The sequence below is a fragment of the Callionymus lyra genome, chromosome 16 (assembly GCF_982586985.1).
Source record: "Callionymus lyra chromosome 16, fCalLyr1.hap1.1, whole genome shotgun sequence".
NCBI classification, from domain to species: domain Eukaryota; kingdom Metazoa; phylum Chordata; class Actinopteri; order Syngnathiformes; family Callionymidae; genus Callionymus; species Callionymus lyra.
In genome coordinates this window covers 23,604,294-23,623,943 of record NC_141833.1, presented here as the reverse complement: position 1 = coordinate 23,623,943, position 19,650 = coordinate 23,604,294, and the positions used below count along the sequence as shown (strand labels likewise).

At 36.7% G+C, this 19,650-nt stretch overlaps 1 protein-coding gene across 2 annotated transcripts in view; it reads right to left on the bottom strand.

Moving 5' to 3' along the window:
* mmp16b (matrix metallopeptidase 16b (membrane-inserted)) overlaps positions 1 to 19,440 on the bottom strand; it is a 43,864-nt gene extending 24,424 nt beyond the window's left edge. For both annotated transcript variants that reach the window (XM_087810598.1, XM_087810599.1), the window contains exon 1: positions 19,313 to 19,440. In XM_087810598.1, coding sequence (XP_087666724.1) covers positions 19,313 to 19,438 — 126 coding nt within the window. In that variant the 5' untranslated portion in view covers positions 19,439 to 19,440. The remainder of the gene's footprint in view (positions 1 to 19,312) is intronic.
* Positions 19,441 to 19,650: the final 210 nt, after the last annotated feature.

Genomic DNA, 19,650 nt, shown 5'->3' with positions numbered 1-19,650 from the left:
TTTTGTTTAGTAACAAGTATAAATATGTAGTATTGTCGATAACTTGACTCTGGTGTTGTGATAGTGTAGTAACAAGAATATATGTGTAGTGTTTTCCATTATTTGCCTCTGGTGTTGTGATAGTGTAGTAACAAGTATATAAGTGTAGTATTGTCCAGTACTTGACTCTGGTGTTGTGATAGTGTAGTAACAAGTATATAAGTGTAGTATTGTCCAGTACTTGACTCTGGTGTTGTGATAGTGTAGTAACAAGTATATAAGTGTAGTATTGTCCAGTACTTGACTCTGGTGTTGTGATAGTGTAGTAACAAGTATATATGTGTAGTATTGTCCAGTACTTGACTCTGGTGTTGTGATAGTGTAGTAACAAGTATATATGTGTAGTATTGTCCAGTACTTGACTCTGGTGTTGTGATAGTGTAGTAACAAGAATATATGTGTAGTGTTTTCCATTATTTGCCTCTGGTGTTGTGATAGTGTAGTAACAAGTATATAAGTGTAGTATTGTCCAGTACTTGACTCTGGTGTTGTGATAGTGTAGTAACAAGTATATAAGTGTAGTATTGTCCAGTACTTGACTCTGGTGTTGTGATAGTGTAGTAACAAGTATATAAGTGTAGTATTGTCCAGTACTTGACTCTGGTGTTGTGATAGTGTAGTAACAAGTATATATGTGTAGTATTGTCCAGTACTTGACTCTGGTGTTGTGATAGTGTAGTAACAAGTATATATGTGTAGTATTGTCCAGTACTTGACTCTGGTGTTGTGGTAGTGTAGTAACAAGTATATATGTGTAGTATTGTCCAGTACTTGATTCTGGTGTTGTAGTATTTACAGACCACATGACTTGACAAAGTCGTAACTACTTACATTTGTTTTCAAACCAAAATATGTCCAAACATCAGCTTTAAAAGCTGCTTGACTCACTGTATCCTCTCGTCCTCAGTCATCATTCTTCCTCTAGCTGTGGAGGACGTAACGACTGCTGCCATCTAGAGGCTGGAAGTTTAATTGCAACGCAAAAATGAACAGCCGCTGTGAAAGTTTAAATGTTAATTGTACAAAAGACAGATATAAGTATTACTTCATTGAAATGTAAACCAAACATATTGAATGTGTTTGTATACTCAGTGTAAACTGCAGTATATGAAGTAATGTTTCGTCGGCAGCTTGTGCCACAGAGCTGCTGCTTTCCATCCCTTCAGCAGCAGAACCCCGACGAGAGCAACCATTAGAAGCGAGTCTTTCAAGACGGTTCAGAGGAAGATGAAGCGCAGCTGCTGCCAAAACTACACTCGTGTGCGTCGCTGCTGCTGGAGCTGCTGTCGCGGTAGAATCCTGCCTTGCTCGAGGGCAGCTGTGGACAGACAGCCTGAGTGACTCACGGTGACCCTCGTCCAACACCTGCTCCTAGAACCTCCGCTTGACTCCCTGAACGAGAAGAGGAGCCTCGAAGAGAACGACTGACCTCCGACCTCTGTGAGGAGCGTTGCTATTGGCCGATGCTCACGTGACCTTCCTCCACCGGTCTGAAGGTCACACCGTACACTGGATCATAGGATCAACATCTTAAAGTGATGACAAAAGTGTTCAGAGAGCAAGAGCGCAGACCTCTGCCAAGCAGCTCTTTCCCTCTTGATACATTGATTCGAAGCTCAACACAAAACAACACAAACATTAAAATGTTTTTAATTGTATTTTATTTGATTGGGTTGTTTTTCAAATGATATATATTTTATGTACAATTAACACACAAGATTCACGGGATTTCTCAAGTTACAATTCAACTTCCAGCCTCTAGATGGCAGCAGTTATAGTTATATTCTACATGACTGAAGGAAGAACCACATCTGGCCGTTTTGCTGATGACTGAGGACGAGAGGATACACAAACAAACAGCATTGATCACAAACACACATCATTGATAACAAACACACAGCATTGATAACAAACACACAGCATTGATAACAAACACACAGTATTGATAACAAACACACAGTATTGATCACAAACAAACAGTATTGATCACAAACACAAAGCATTGATAACAAACATACAGCATTGATCACAAACATACAGCATTGATAACAAACACACAGCATTGATAACAAACACACAGCATTGATCAAAAACACACAGTATTGATCACAAACACACAGTATTGATAACAAACATACAGCATTGATAACAAACACACAGCATTGATAACAAACACACAGCATTGATCAAAAACACACAGTATTGATCACAAACACACAGTATTGATAACAAACACACATCATTGGTAACAAACACACAGTATTGATAACAAACACACAGCATTGATAACAAACACACAGTATTGATAACAAACACACAGCATTGATAACAAACACACAGTATTGATCACAAACACACAGCATTGATAACAAACATACAGCATTGATAACAAACACACAGCATTGATCAAAAACACACAGTATTGATCACAAACACACAGTATTGATAACAAACATACAGCATTGATAACAAACACACAGCATTGATAACAAACACACAGCATTGATCAAAAACACACAGTATTGATCACAAACACACAGTATTGATAACAAACATACAGCATTGATAACAAACACACAGCATTGATAACAAACACACAGCATTGATCAAAAACACACAGTATTGATCACAAACACACAGTATTGATAACAAACACACATCATTGGTAACAAACACACAGCATTGATAACAAACACACAGTATTGATCACAAACACACAGCATTGATTACAAACACACATCATTGATCACAAACAAACAGCATTGATCACAAACACACATCATTGATAACAAACACACAGCATTGATAACAAACACACAGCATTGATAACAAACACACATCATTGATCACAAACAAACAGCATTGATCACAAACACACATCATTGATAACAAACACACAGCATTGATTACAAACACACAGCATTGATTACAAACACACAGTATTGATTACAAACACACAGCATTGATAACAAACACACATCATTGATCACAAACAAACAGCATTGATCACAAACACACATCATTGATAACAAACACACAGCATTGATTACAAACACACAGCATTGATTACAAACACACAGTATTGACCACAAACACACAGTATTGATAACAAACACACAGCATTGATCAAAAACACACAGTATTGATCACAATCACACAGTATTGATAACAAACACACAGCATTGATAACAAACATACAGCATTGATAACAAACACACAGCATTGATTACAAACACACAGTATTGATCACAAACACACAGCATTGATAACAAACACACAGCATTGATAAAAAACACACAGTATTGATAACAAACACACAGCATTGATAACAAACACACAGCATTGATCACAAACATACAGCATTGATAACAAACACACAGCATTGATCACAAACACACAGCATTGATAACAAACACACAGCATTGATAACAAACACACAGCATTGATAACAAACACACAGAATTGATAACAAACATACAGCATTGATAAAAAACACACAGCATTGATAACAAACATACAGCATTGATAACAAACACACAGTATTGATAACAAACACACAGCATTGATTACAAACACACAGCATTGATAACAAACACACAGCATTGATAACAAACACACAGCATTGAAAACAAACACACAGCATTGATAACAAACACACAGCATTGAAAACAAACACACAGCATTGATCACAATCATACAGCATTGATCACAAACACACAGCATTGATAACAAACACACAGCATTGATAACAAACACACAGCATTGATAACAAACACACAGCATTGATAACAAACACACAGCATTGATAACAAACATACAGCATTGATAACAAACACACAGCATTGATCACAAACACACAGCATTGATAACAAACACACAGCATTGATAACAAACACACAGCATTGATAACAAACATACAGCATTGATAACAAACACACAGCATTGATAACAAACACACAGCATTGATAACAAACATACAGCATTGATAACAAACACACAGCATTGATAACAAACACAGAGCATTGATAACAAACACACAGCATTGATAACAAACACACAGCATTGTTAACAAACATACAGCGTTGATAACAAACACACAGCATTGATAACAAACACACAGCATTGATCACAAACATACAGCATTGATAACAAACACACAGCATTGATAACAAACATACAGCATTGATAAAAAACACACAGTATTGATAACAAACACACAGCATTGATCACAAACACACAGCATTGATCACAAACACACAACATTGATAACAAACACACAGCATTGATCACAAACACACAGCATTGAAAACAAACACACAGCATTGATAACAAACACACAGCATTGAAAACAAACATACAGCATTGAAAACAAACACACAGCATTGATAACAAACACACAGCATTGATAACAAACACACAGCATTGATAACAAACACACAGCATTGATCACAAACACACAGCATTGAAAACAAACATACAGCATTGAAAACAAACACACAGCATTGATAACAAACACACAGCATTGATAACAAACACACAGCATTGATCACAAACACACAGCATTGATAACAAACAAACAGCATTGAAAACAAACATACAGCATTGAAAACAAACACACAGCATTGATAACAAACACACAGCATTGATAACAAACACACAGCATTGATCACAAACACACAGCATTGAAAACAAACATACAGCATTGATAACAAACACACAGCATTGAAAACAAACATACAGCATTGAAAACAAACACACAGCATTGATAACAAACACACAGCATTGATAACAAACACACAGCATTGATCACAAACACACAGCATTGAAAACAAACATACAGCATTGAAAACAAACACACAGCATTGATAACAAACACACAGCATTGATAACAAACACACAGCATTGATCACAAACACACAGCATTGATAACAAACAAACAGCATTGAAAACAAACATACAGCATTGAAAACAAACACACAGCATTGATAACAAACACACAGCATTGATAACAAACACACAGCATTGATAACAAACAAACAGCTTTGAAAACAAACATACAGCATTGATAACAAACACACAGCATTGATAACAAACACACAGCATTGATAACAAACACACAGCATTGATAACAAACACACAGCATTGATAACAAACAAACAGCTTTGAAAACAAACATACAGCATTGATAACAAACACACAGCATTGATAACAAACACACAGCATTGATAACAAACACACAGCATTGAAAACAAACACACAGCATTGATAACAAACACACAGCATTGAAAACAAACATACAGCATTGATCACAAACACACAGCATTGATAACAAACACACAGCATTGATAACAAACACACAGCATTGATAACAAACACACAGCATTGATAACAAACACACAGCATTGATCACAAACACACAGCATTGATAACAAACACACAGCATTGAAAACAAACATACAGCATTGAAAACAAACACACAGCATTGATAACAAACACACAGCATTGAAAACAAACACACAGCATTGATAACAAACACACAGCATTGATAACAAACACACAGCATTGATAACAAACACACAGCATTGATAACAAACACACAGCATTGATAACAAACACACAGCATTGATCACAAACATACAGCATTGATAACAAACACACAGCATTGATCACAAACACACAGCATTGATAACAAACACACAGCATTGATAACAAACACACAGCATTGATAACAAACACACAGCATTGATAACAAACACACAGCATTGATCACAAACACACAGCATTGATAACAAACACACAGCATTGATCACAAACACACAGCATTGATAACAAACACACAGCATTGATAACAAACACACAGCATTGATCACAAACACACAGCATTGATCACAAACACACAGCATTGATAACAAACACACAGCATTGATAACAAACACACAGCATTGAAAACAAACACACAGCATTGATCACAAACACACAGCATTGATAACAAACACACAGCATTGAAAACAAACACACAGCATTGATAACAAACACACAGCATTGATAACAAACACACAGCATTGATCACAAACACACAGCATTGATAACAAACACACAGCATTGAAAACAAACACACAGAATTGATAACAAACCAACAGCATTGATCACAAACACACAACATTGATAACAAACACACAGCATTGATAAAAAACACACAGTATTGATAACAAAAACACAGCATTGATAACAAACATACAGCATTGATCACAAACACACAGCATTGATCACAAACACACAGCATTGAAAACAAACACACAGAATTGATAACAAACACACAGCATTGATCACAAACACACAACATTGATAACAAACACACAGCATTGAAAACAAACACACAGCATTGATCACAAACACACAGCATTGATAACAAACACACAGCATTGATAACAAACACACAGCATTGATAACAAACACACAGCATTGATAACAAACACACAGCATTGATTACAAACACACAGCATTGATTACAAACACACAGCATTGATCACAAACACACAGCATTGATTACAAACACACAGCATTGATTACAAACACACAGCATTGATTACAAACACACAGCATTGATAACAAACATACAGCATTGATAACAAACACACAGCATTGATTACAAACACACAGCATTGATTACAAACACACAACATTGATAACAAACACACAGAATTGATTACAAACACACAGCATTGATTACAAACACACAACATTGATAACAAACACACAGAATTGATTACAAACACACAGCATTGATAACAAACACACAGCATTGATTACAAACACACAGCATTGATTACAAACACACAACATTGATAACAAACACACAGAATTGATTACAAACACACAGCATTGATTACAAACACACAACATTGATAACAAACACACAGAATTGATTACAAACACACAGCATTGATTACAAACATACAGCATTGATAACAAACACACAGCATTGATAACAAACACACAGCATTGATTACAAACACACAGCATTGATTACAAACATACAGCATTGATAACAAACACACAGCATTGATTACAAACACACAGCATTGATTACAAACACACAACATTGATAACAAACACACAGAATTGATTACAAACACACAGCATTGATTACAAACATACAGCATTGATAACAAACACACAGCATTGATTACAAACACACAGCATTGATAACAAACACACAGCATTGATAACAAACACACAGCATTGATTACAAACACACAGCATTGATAACAAACACACAGCATTGATTACAAACACACAGCATTGATTACAAACACACAGCATTGATAACAAACACACAGCATTGATTACAAACACACAGCATTGATTACAAACACACAGCATTGATCACAAACACACAGCATTGATTACAAACACACAGCATTGATTACAAACACACAGCATTGATTACAAACACACAGCATTGATTACAAACACACAGCATTGATTACAAACACACAGCATTGATTACAAACACACATCATTGATTACAAACACACAGCATTGATTACAAACACACAGCATTGATTACAAACACACAGCATTGATTACAAACACACAGCATTGATTACAAACACACAGCATTGATAACAAACACACAGCATTGATTACAAACACACAGCATTGATTACAAACACACAGCATTGATTACAAACACACAGCATTGATAACAAACACACAGCATTGATTACAAACACACAGCATTGATTACAAACACACAGCATTGATTACAAACACACAGCATTGATTACAAACACACAGCATTGATTACAAACACACAGCATTGATTACAAACACACAGCATTGATAACAAACACACAGCATTGATTACAAACACACAGCATTGATAACAAACACACAGCATTGATTACAAACACACAGCATTGATTACAAACACACAGCATTGATAACAAACACACAGCATTGATTACAAACACACAGCATTGATTACAAACACACAGCATTGATTACAAACACACAGCATTGATTACAAACACACAGCATTGATTACAAACACACAGCATTGATTACAAACACACAGCATTGATAACAAACACACAGCATTGATCACAAACACACAGCATTGATCACAAACACACAGAATTGATTACAAACACACAGCATTGATCACAAACACACTGCATTGATTACAAACACAGTATTGATCACAAACACACAGTATTGATTACAAACACAGTATTGATCACAAACACACAGTATTGATCAAAGACACACAGTATTGATCACAAACACACAGTATTGATCACAAACACACAGTATTGATCATAAACACACAGTATTGATAACAAACACACAGCATTGATAACAAACACACTGTATTGATCACAAACACACAGTATTGATCACAAACACACAGTATTGATCGCAAACACATAGTATTGATCACAAACACACTGTATTGATCACAAACACACAGCATTGATCACAAACACACTGTATTGATCGCAAACACACTGTATTGATCACAAACACACTGTATTGATCACAAACATACAGTATTGATCACAAACACACAGTATTGATCACAAACACACAGTATTGATCACAAACACACAGTATTGATCACAAACACACAGTATTGATCGCAAACACACTGTATTGATCACAAACACACTGTATTGATCACAAACACACAGCATTGATCACAAACACACTGTATTGATCGCAAACACACTGTATTGATCACAAACACACTGTATTGATCACAAACATACAGTATTGATAACAAACACACAGCATTGAAAACAAACATACTGTATTGATCACAAACATACAGTATTGATCACAGACATACAGTATTGATTACAAACACACATCATTGAAAACAAACACACTGTATTGATCACAAACATACAGTATTGATCACAGACATACAGTATTGATTACAAACACACTGTATTGATCACAAACATACAGTATTGATCACAGACATACAGTATTGATTACAAACACACAGCATTGATAACAAACATACAGTATTGATTACAACCACACAGCATTGATTACAAACACACAGCATTGATCACAAACACACAGTATTGATTACAAACACACAGTATTGATCGCAAACACACAGTATTGATCACAAACACACAGTATTGATCACAAACACACAGTATTGATCATAAACACACAGTATTGATAACAAACACACAGCATTGATAACAAACACACTGTATTGATCACAAACACACTGTATTGATCAGAAACACACAGTATTGATCACAAACACACAGTATTGATCGCAAACACATAGTATTGATCACAAACACACTGTATTGATCACAAACACACAGTATTGATCACAAACACACTGTATTGATCACAAACATACAGTATTGATCACAAACACACAGTATTGATCACAAACACACAGTATTGATCACAAACACACAGCATTGATAACAAACACACAGCATTGAAAACAAACACACTGTATTGATCACAAACATACAGTATTGATCACAGACATACAGTATTGATAACAAACACACAGCATTGATCACAAACACACAGTATTGATCACAAACACACAGTATTGATCACAAACACACAGTATTGATAACAAACACACAGCATTGAAAACAAACACACTGTATTGATCACAAACATACAGTATTGATCACAGACATACACTATTGATTACAAACACACATCATTGAAAACAAACACACTGTATTGATCACAAACATACTGTATTGATCACAGACATACAGTATTGATTACAAACACACAGCATTGATCACAAAAACACACTGTATTGATCACATACATACTGTATTGATCACAAACATACTGTATTGATCACAAACATACAGTATTGATCACAGACATACAGTATTGATTACAAACACACATCATTGAAAACAAACACACTGTATTGATCACAAACATACTGTATTGATCACAGACATACAGTATTGATCACAGACATACAGTATTGATTACAAACACACAGCATTGATCACAAAAACACACTGTATTGATCACAAACATACAGTATTGATCACAGACATACAGTATTGATTACAAACACACAGCATTGATCACAAAAACACACTGTATTGATCACATACATACTGTATTGATTACAAACACACAGCATTGATCACAAACACACAGCATTGAAAACAAACACACTGTATTGATCACAAACATACAGTATTGATCACAGACATACAGTATTGATTACAAACACACAGCATTGATCACAAAAACACACAGTATTGATCACAAACACACAATATTGATAACAAACACACAGCATTGATAACAAACACACAGCATTGAAAACAAACACACTGTATTGATCACAAACACACAGTATTGATCACAAACACACTGTATTGATCACAAACACACAGTATTGATCACAAACACACTGTATTGATCACAAACACACAGCATTGATCACAAAAACACACTGTATTGATCACAAACATACAGTATTGATTACAAACACACAGCATTGATCACAAAAACACACTGTATTGATCACAAACATACAGTATTGATTACAAACACACAGCATTGATCACAAAAACACACTGTATTGATCACAAAAACACAGTATTGATCACAAACACACAGCATTGATCACAAGCACACAGTATTGATCACAAACATACAGCATTGATAACAAACACACAGCATTGAAAGCAAACACACTGTATTGATAACAAACACACAGTATTGATAAAAAACACAAAGTATTGATAACAAACACACAGTATTGATAACAAACACACAGCATTGAAAACAAACACACAGCATTGATCACAAACACACAATATTAATAACAAACACACAGCATTGATAAAAACACAGAGTATTGATAACAAACACAAAGCATCGAAAACAAACACACAGCATTGATCACAAACACACAGTATTGATCACAAAAACACACTGTATTGATCACAAACACACAGCATTGAAAACAAACACACAGCATTGATCACAAACACACAGCATTGATCACAAACACACAGTATTGATCACAGACATACAGTATTGATCACAGACATACAGCATTGATAACAAACACACAGCATTGAAAACAAACACACTGTATTGATCGCAAACACACAGTAATGATCACAAACACACAGCATTGATCACAACACACAGCATTGATCAGAAACACACATCATTGATCACAAACACACAGCATTGATCACAGACATACAGTATTGATTACAAACACACTGTATTGATAACAAACACACTGTATTGATTACAAACATACAGTATTGATAACAAACACACAGCATTTAAAACAAACACACTGTATTGATCACAAACATACAGTATTCATTACAAACACACAGCATTGATCACAAACACACAATATTGATCACATACATACAGCATTGATAACAAACACACAGTATTGAAAGCAAACACACTTTATTGATAACAAACACACAGTATTAATAACAAACACACAGTATTGATAACAAACACACAGCATTGAAAACAAACCCACAGCATTGATCACAAACACACAGTATTAATAACAAACACACAGCATTGATAAAAAACACACAGTATTGATAACAAACACACAGCATTGAAAACAAACACACAGCATTGATCACAAACACACAGCATTGATCACAAAAACACACTGTATTGATCACAAACACACAGCATTGATCACAAAAACACACTGTATTGATAACAAACATACAGCATTGATCACAAACACACAGCATTGATCACAAACACACAGTATTGATCACAGACACACAGTATTAATAACAAACACACAGCATTGATAAAAAACACACAGTATTGATCACAAACACACAGCATTTATCACAAAAACACACTGTATTGATAACAAACACACAGCATTGATCACAAACACACAGCATTTATCACAAAAACACACTGTATTGATCACAAACACACAGCATTGATCACAAACACACAGCATTGATCACAAACACACAGCATTGAAAACAAACACACAGCATTGAAAACAAACACACTGTATTGATCGCAAACACACAGCATTGATCACAAACCCACAGCATTGATCACAAACACACAGCATTGATCACAAACATACAGTATTGATCACAGACATACAGTATTGATTACAAACACACTGTATTGATAACAAACATACAGCATTGATCACAAACACACAGCATTGATCACAAACACACAGTATTGATCACAGACACACAGTATTAATAACAAACACACAGCATTGATAAAAAACACACAGTATTGATCACAAACACACAGCATTTATCACAAAAACACACTGTATTGATAACAAACACACAGCATTGATCACAAACACACAGCATTTATCACAAAAACACACTGTATTGATCACAAACACACAGCATTGATCACAAACACACAGCATTGATCACAAACACACAGCATTGAAAACAAACACACAGCATTGAAAACAAACACACTGTATTGATCGCAAACACACAGCATTGATCACAAACCCACAGCATTGATCACAAACACACAGCATTGATCACAAACATACAGTATTGATCACAGACATACAGTATTGATTACAAACACACTGTATTGATAACAAACACACTGTATTGATCGCAAACACACAGCATTGATCACAAACACACAGCATTGATCACAAACATACAGTATTGATCACAGACATACAGTATTGATTACAAACACACTGTATTGATAACAAACACACAGTATTGATCACAAACACACTGTATTGATTACAAACATACAGTATTGATAACAAACACACAGCATTGAAAACAAACACACAGTATTGATCACAAACATACAGTATTGATCACAAACACACAGAATTGATCACAAACATATGTGAGGTTCATATTTAAAGAACATGAACGTAATCAAGACATAAATCAGCTGATGTTTCTGTATCTTCACTCTGGCTCGGGAACACCTTGTAATCCTCACTTCAGAACACAGTCAGTCAACTAGAACCTCTAAACGATAAGATTTATTGAAGGTTCTGACGACAACAATCTGAGGATGAATGAATATTTCTGGTGATGCGTTCAAGTTCACCTGCAGCCTGTTGTAATTCTTAGTTTCTCTTTCCAACTCCAGCACCTGCTGAGCTTCATCAGCACTGCAGCCACTTGCATCAGAACCCTGAGCTCGTCTCACGTGCAGCGATGCCTTCACTGACCCTCCAGCCATGAGGACGAGGAGGAAGGATGTAGAAACACTGTACCGACACTGACTGTCAATCATCTGCTCCGAACACTGTGGACACATCTCGTCCTCACACGTCCTTGAGTGGCATCAGACCGAGTGAAGTCTGAGAGTCCAGCTCAAGAGAAGAACAAAGAACTGATGCTTCACTCGTGCAGTATTACTGTGTGGATGAAGTTCTGTTGCAGCGGCAGGTCACAACACCAGAGTCAAGTACTGGACAATACTACACATATATACTTGTTACTACACTATCACAACACCAGAGTCAAGTACTGGACAATACTACACATATATACTTGTTACTACACTATCACAACACCAGAGTCAAGTACTCCACAATACTACACATATATACTTGTTACTACACTATCACAACACCAGAGTCAAGTACTCCACAATACTACACATATATACTTGTTACTACACTATCAAAACACCAGAGTCAAGTACTGGACAATACTACACATATATACTTGTTACTACACTATCACAACACCAGAGTCAAGTACTCGACAATACTACACATATATACTTGTTACTACACTATCACAACACCAGAGTCAAGTACTGGACAATACTACACATATATACTTGTTACTACACTATCACAACACCAGAGTCAAGTACTGGACAATACTACACATATATACTTGTTACTACACTATCACAACACCAGAGTAAAGTTCTGGACAATACTACACATATATACTTGTTACTACACTATCACAACACCAGAGTCAAGTACTGGACAATACTACACATATATACTTGTTACTACACTATCACAACACCAGAGTCAAGTACTGGACAATACTACACATATATACTTGTTACTACACTATCACAACACCAGAGTCAAGTACTGGACAATACAACACATATATACTTGTTACTACACTATCACAACACCAGAGTCAAGTACTGGACAATACTACACATATATACTTGTTACTACACTATCACAACACCAGAGTCAAGTACTGGACAATACTACACATATATACTTGTTACTACACTATCACAACACCAGAGTCAAGTACTGGACAATACTACACATATATACTTGTTACTACACTATCACAACACCAGAGTCAAGTACTGGACAATACTACACATATGTCCTTGTTACTACACTATCACAACACCAGAGTCAAGTACTCGACAATACTACACATATATACTTGTTACTACACTATCACAATACCAGAGTCAGGTACTCGACAATACTACACATATATACTTGTTACTACACTATCACAACACCAGAGTCAAGTACTGGACAATACAACACATATATACTTGTTACTACACTATCACAACACCAGAGTCAAGTACTGGACAATACTACACATATATACTTGTTACTACACTATCACAACACCAGAGTCAAGTACTGGACAATACTACACATATATACTTGTTACTACACTATCACAACACCAGAGTCAAGTACTGGACAATACTACACATATATACTTGTTACTACACTATCACAACACCAGAGTCAAGTACTGTACAATACTACACATATGTCCTTGTTACTACACTATCACAACACCAGAGTCAAGTACTCGACAATACTACACATATATACTTGTTACTACACTATCACAACACCAGAGTCAAGTACTGGACAATACTACACATATATACTTGTTACTACACTATCACAACACCAGAGTCAAGTACTGGACAATACTACACATATGTCCTTGTTACTACACTATCACAACACCAGAGTCAAGTACTGGACAATACTACACATATATACTTGTTACTACACTATCACAACACCAGAGTCAAGTACTCGACAATACTACACATATATACTTGTTACTACACTATCACAATACCAGAGTCAAGTACTCGACAATACTACACATATTTACTTGTTAATACACTATCACAACACCAGAGTCAAGTACTGGACAATACTACACATATATACTTGTTACTACACTATCAATACTACACATATATACTTGTTACTACACTATCACAACACCAGAGTCAAGTACTCGACAATACTACACATATATACTTGTTACTACACTATCACAACACCAGAGTCAAGTACTCGACAATACTACACATATATACTTGTTACTACACTATCACAACACCAGAGTCAAGTACTCGACAATACTACACATATATACTTGTTACTACACTATCACAACACCAGAGTCAAGTACTCGACAATACTACACATATATACTTGTTACTACACTATCACAACACCAGAGTCAAGTACTCGACAATACTACACATATATACTTGTTACTACACTATCACAACACCAGAGTCAAGTACTCGACAATACTACACATATATACTTGTTACTACACTATCACAACACCAGAGTCAAGTACTGGACAATACTACATATATATACTTGTTACTACACTATCACAACACCAGAGTCAAGTACTCGACAATACTACACATATATACTTGTTACTACACTATCACAACACCAGAGTCAAGTACTGGACAATACTACACATATATACTTGTTGCTACACTATCACAACACCAGAGTCAAGTACTGGAAAATACTACACATATGAACTTGTCACTACACTATCACAACACCCAAGTGAAGTACTCCGCTATACTCCACATATATCCTTGTTACTACACTATCACAACACCAGAGTCAAGTACTGGACAATACTACACATATCCTTGTTACTACACTATCACAACACCCAAGTGAAGTACTCCGCTATACTCCACATATATCATTGTTACTACACTATCACAACACCAGAGTCAAGTACTGGACAATACTACACATATATACTTGTCACTACACTATCACAACACCAGAGTCAAGTACTGGACAATACTACACATATATACTTGTTACTACACTATCACAACACCCGAGTCAAGTACTCCGCTATACTCCACATATATCCTTGTTACTACACTATCACAACACCAGAGTCAAGTACTCGACAATACTACACATATATCCTTGTTACTACACTATCACAACACCAGAGTCAAGTACTCCACAATACTACACATATCCTTGTTACTACACTATCACAACACCAGAGTCAAGTACTCCACAATACTCCACATATATCCTTGTTACTACACTATCACAACACCAGAGTCAAGTACTCCACAATACTGCACATATATATCCTTGTTACTACACTATCACAACACCAGAGTCAAGTACTCCACAATACTCCACATATATCATTGTTACTACACTATCACAACACCAGAGTCAAGTACTGGACAATACTACACATATATACTTGTTACTACAGTATCACAACACCAGAGTCAAGTACTGGACAATACTACACATATATACTTGGTACTACACTGTCACAACACCAGAGTCCAGTACTCCACAATACTACACATATCCTTGTTACTACACAATCACAACACTAGAGTCAAGTACTCCACAATACTACACATATATACTTGTTACTACACTATCACAACACCAGAGTCAAGTACTGGACAATACTACATATATATACTTGTTACTACACTATCACAACACCAAAGTCAAGTACTGGACAATACTACACATATATACTTGTTACTACACTATCACAACACCAGAGTCACGTACTGGACAATACTACACATGTATACTTGTTACTACACTATCACAACACCAGAGTCAAGTACTGGACAATATTACACATATATACGTGTTACTACACTATCACAACACCAGAGTCAAGTACTCCACAATACTACACATATATACTTGTTACTACACTATCACAACACCAGAGTCAAGTACTCCACAATACTACACATATCCTTGTTACTACACTATCACAACACCTGAGTCAAGTACTGGACAATACTCCACATATATCCTTGTTACTACACTATCACAACACCAGAGTCAAGTACTCCACAATACTGCACATATATATCCTTGTTACTACACTATCACAACACCAGAGTCAAGTACTCCACAATACTACACATATCCTTGTTACTACACTATCACAACACCTGAGTCAAGTACTCCACAATACTGCACATATATATCCTTGTTACTACACTATCACAACACCAGAGTCAAGTACTCCACAATACTACACATATCCTTGTTACTACACTATCACAACACCTGAGTCAAGTACTGGACAATACTCCACATATATCCTTGTTACTACACTATCACAACACCAGAGTCAAGTACTCCACAATACTGCACATATATATCCTTGTTACTACACTATCACAACACCAGAGTCAAGTACTCCACAATACTCCACATATACCCACTATCACAACACCAAAGTCAAGTACTGGACAATAATACACATATATACTTGTTACTACACTATCACAACACCAGAGTCAAGTACTGAACAATACTACACATATATACTTGTTACTACACTATCACAACACCAGAGTCAAGTACTGGACAATACTACACATATATACTTGTTACTACACTATCACAACACCAGAGTCAAGTACTGGACAATACTACACATATATACTTGTTACTACACTATCACAACACCAGAGTCAAGTACTGGACAATACTACACATATATACTTGTTACTACACTATCACAACACCAGAGTCAAGTACTGGACAATACTACACATATATCCTTGTTACTACACTATCACAACACCAGAGTCAAGTACTGGACAATACTACACATATATACTTGTTACTACACTATCACAACACCAGAGTCAAGTACTGGACAATACTACACATATATACTTGTTACTACACTATCACAACACCAGAGTCAAGTACTGGACAATACTACACATATATACTTGTTACTACACTATCACAACACCAGAGTCAAGTACTGGACAATACTACACATATATCCTTGTTACTACACTATCACAACACCAGAGTCAAGTACTGGACAATACTACACATATATACTTGTTACTACACTATCACAACACCAGAGTCAAGTACTGGACAATACTACACATATATACTTGTTACTACACTATCACAACACCAGAGTCAAGTACTGGACAATACTACACATATATACTTGTTACTACACTATCACAACACCAGAGTCAAGTACTGGACAATACTACACATATATCCTTGTTACTACACTATCACAACACCAGAGTCAAGTACTGGACAATACTACACATATATACTTGTTACTACAGTCACATCACTACATGTACTATAAATCTTATCCTTGTATTGTAATACTATCAACACACTCTTGACAATACTACACTTATATACTTGTTACTACAGTCACATCACTACATGTACTATAAATCTTATCCTTGTATTGTAATACTTTCAACACACTCTTGACAACAGTCGACACAGTAACTGAAGATCAAATATTTGACTCTAAACGATGGTTTTTGCTTCCAAACAAACACAATATTGATGCGTTTGAAAGATTATTTTTATGTTTCACTGAAATGATTCACGAGTATCTTTGATGTTTTTCCTCCTGAAATACTTTCAATGTGTTTGTGCTTCAGTCGTGTTGTTGTTGTTGTTGTCATGGTTCTTTCCATCCTTCTCTCTCATCCCTCCATCATCCCTCCATCATCCCTCCATCACCTCTGACCTTCGAACCCTTCCCTCTCCTCCTGCCCCGACAGGTGGTCCCGCGAGCTCCGGGTCACCTGGTGTGTTCAGGGGTCACGGGCAGACTCTGACGCTGACGACCACGAGGCGCGTGCACGTCTGCTCGTCCAACCAGCGTCCTCGCCGCCGCCTGGCGCCAGCCAATGAGAAGCCGCCTCGGCTAATCTGTCCATCCCTCCCCCTCCTGATCCATCTTCTGCTGCTGAGCTCAACGCCTTGTTTATCCTGCACTGCTCTGATGTCCCACATGTATGAGGAGCCTGAAGGCATCACACAAGCACCTTTGATCGCAAACATCTGACGATCGATGATCCTGTGACGTGTTATTATTGCGCATCAGAGGCGCCAGTGTGTGTGCGCGCGCGCGCGTGCGTGCGTGCGTGAGGAGGCCATTTATCTCACCTCCACGCTGAAGTGGTCCTGATGCGACTCCCCGGACGCCGCGGTCCAGAGCCAGACCTGAAGACACAGAACCGCCGCCAGCAACCGATCCGAGGCTTGTCTTGGACGCGACGAGTCTAAGGTCATAATGACCCGCTTTCACCCAGAAGTCCAGAAGAAGATCCGCTCGTCGTCTGAGGCTCGTGTCAGGCGCAGACGCACGGCGCGAGCTCGCGACTCATCCCCGGTAGATGCCAGACGTTAGGATCGACCGGATGTGGCGCGACGTGCACGACGCGCGGTCCTCGCCATGGTGGTCTCCAGGAGGGTCTCCATCAGGGAAGCTCCAGCATCAGGGA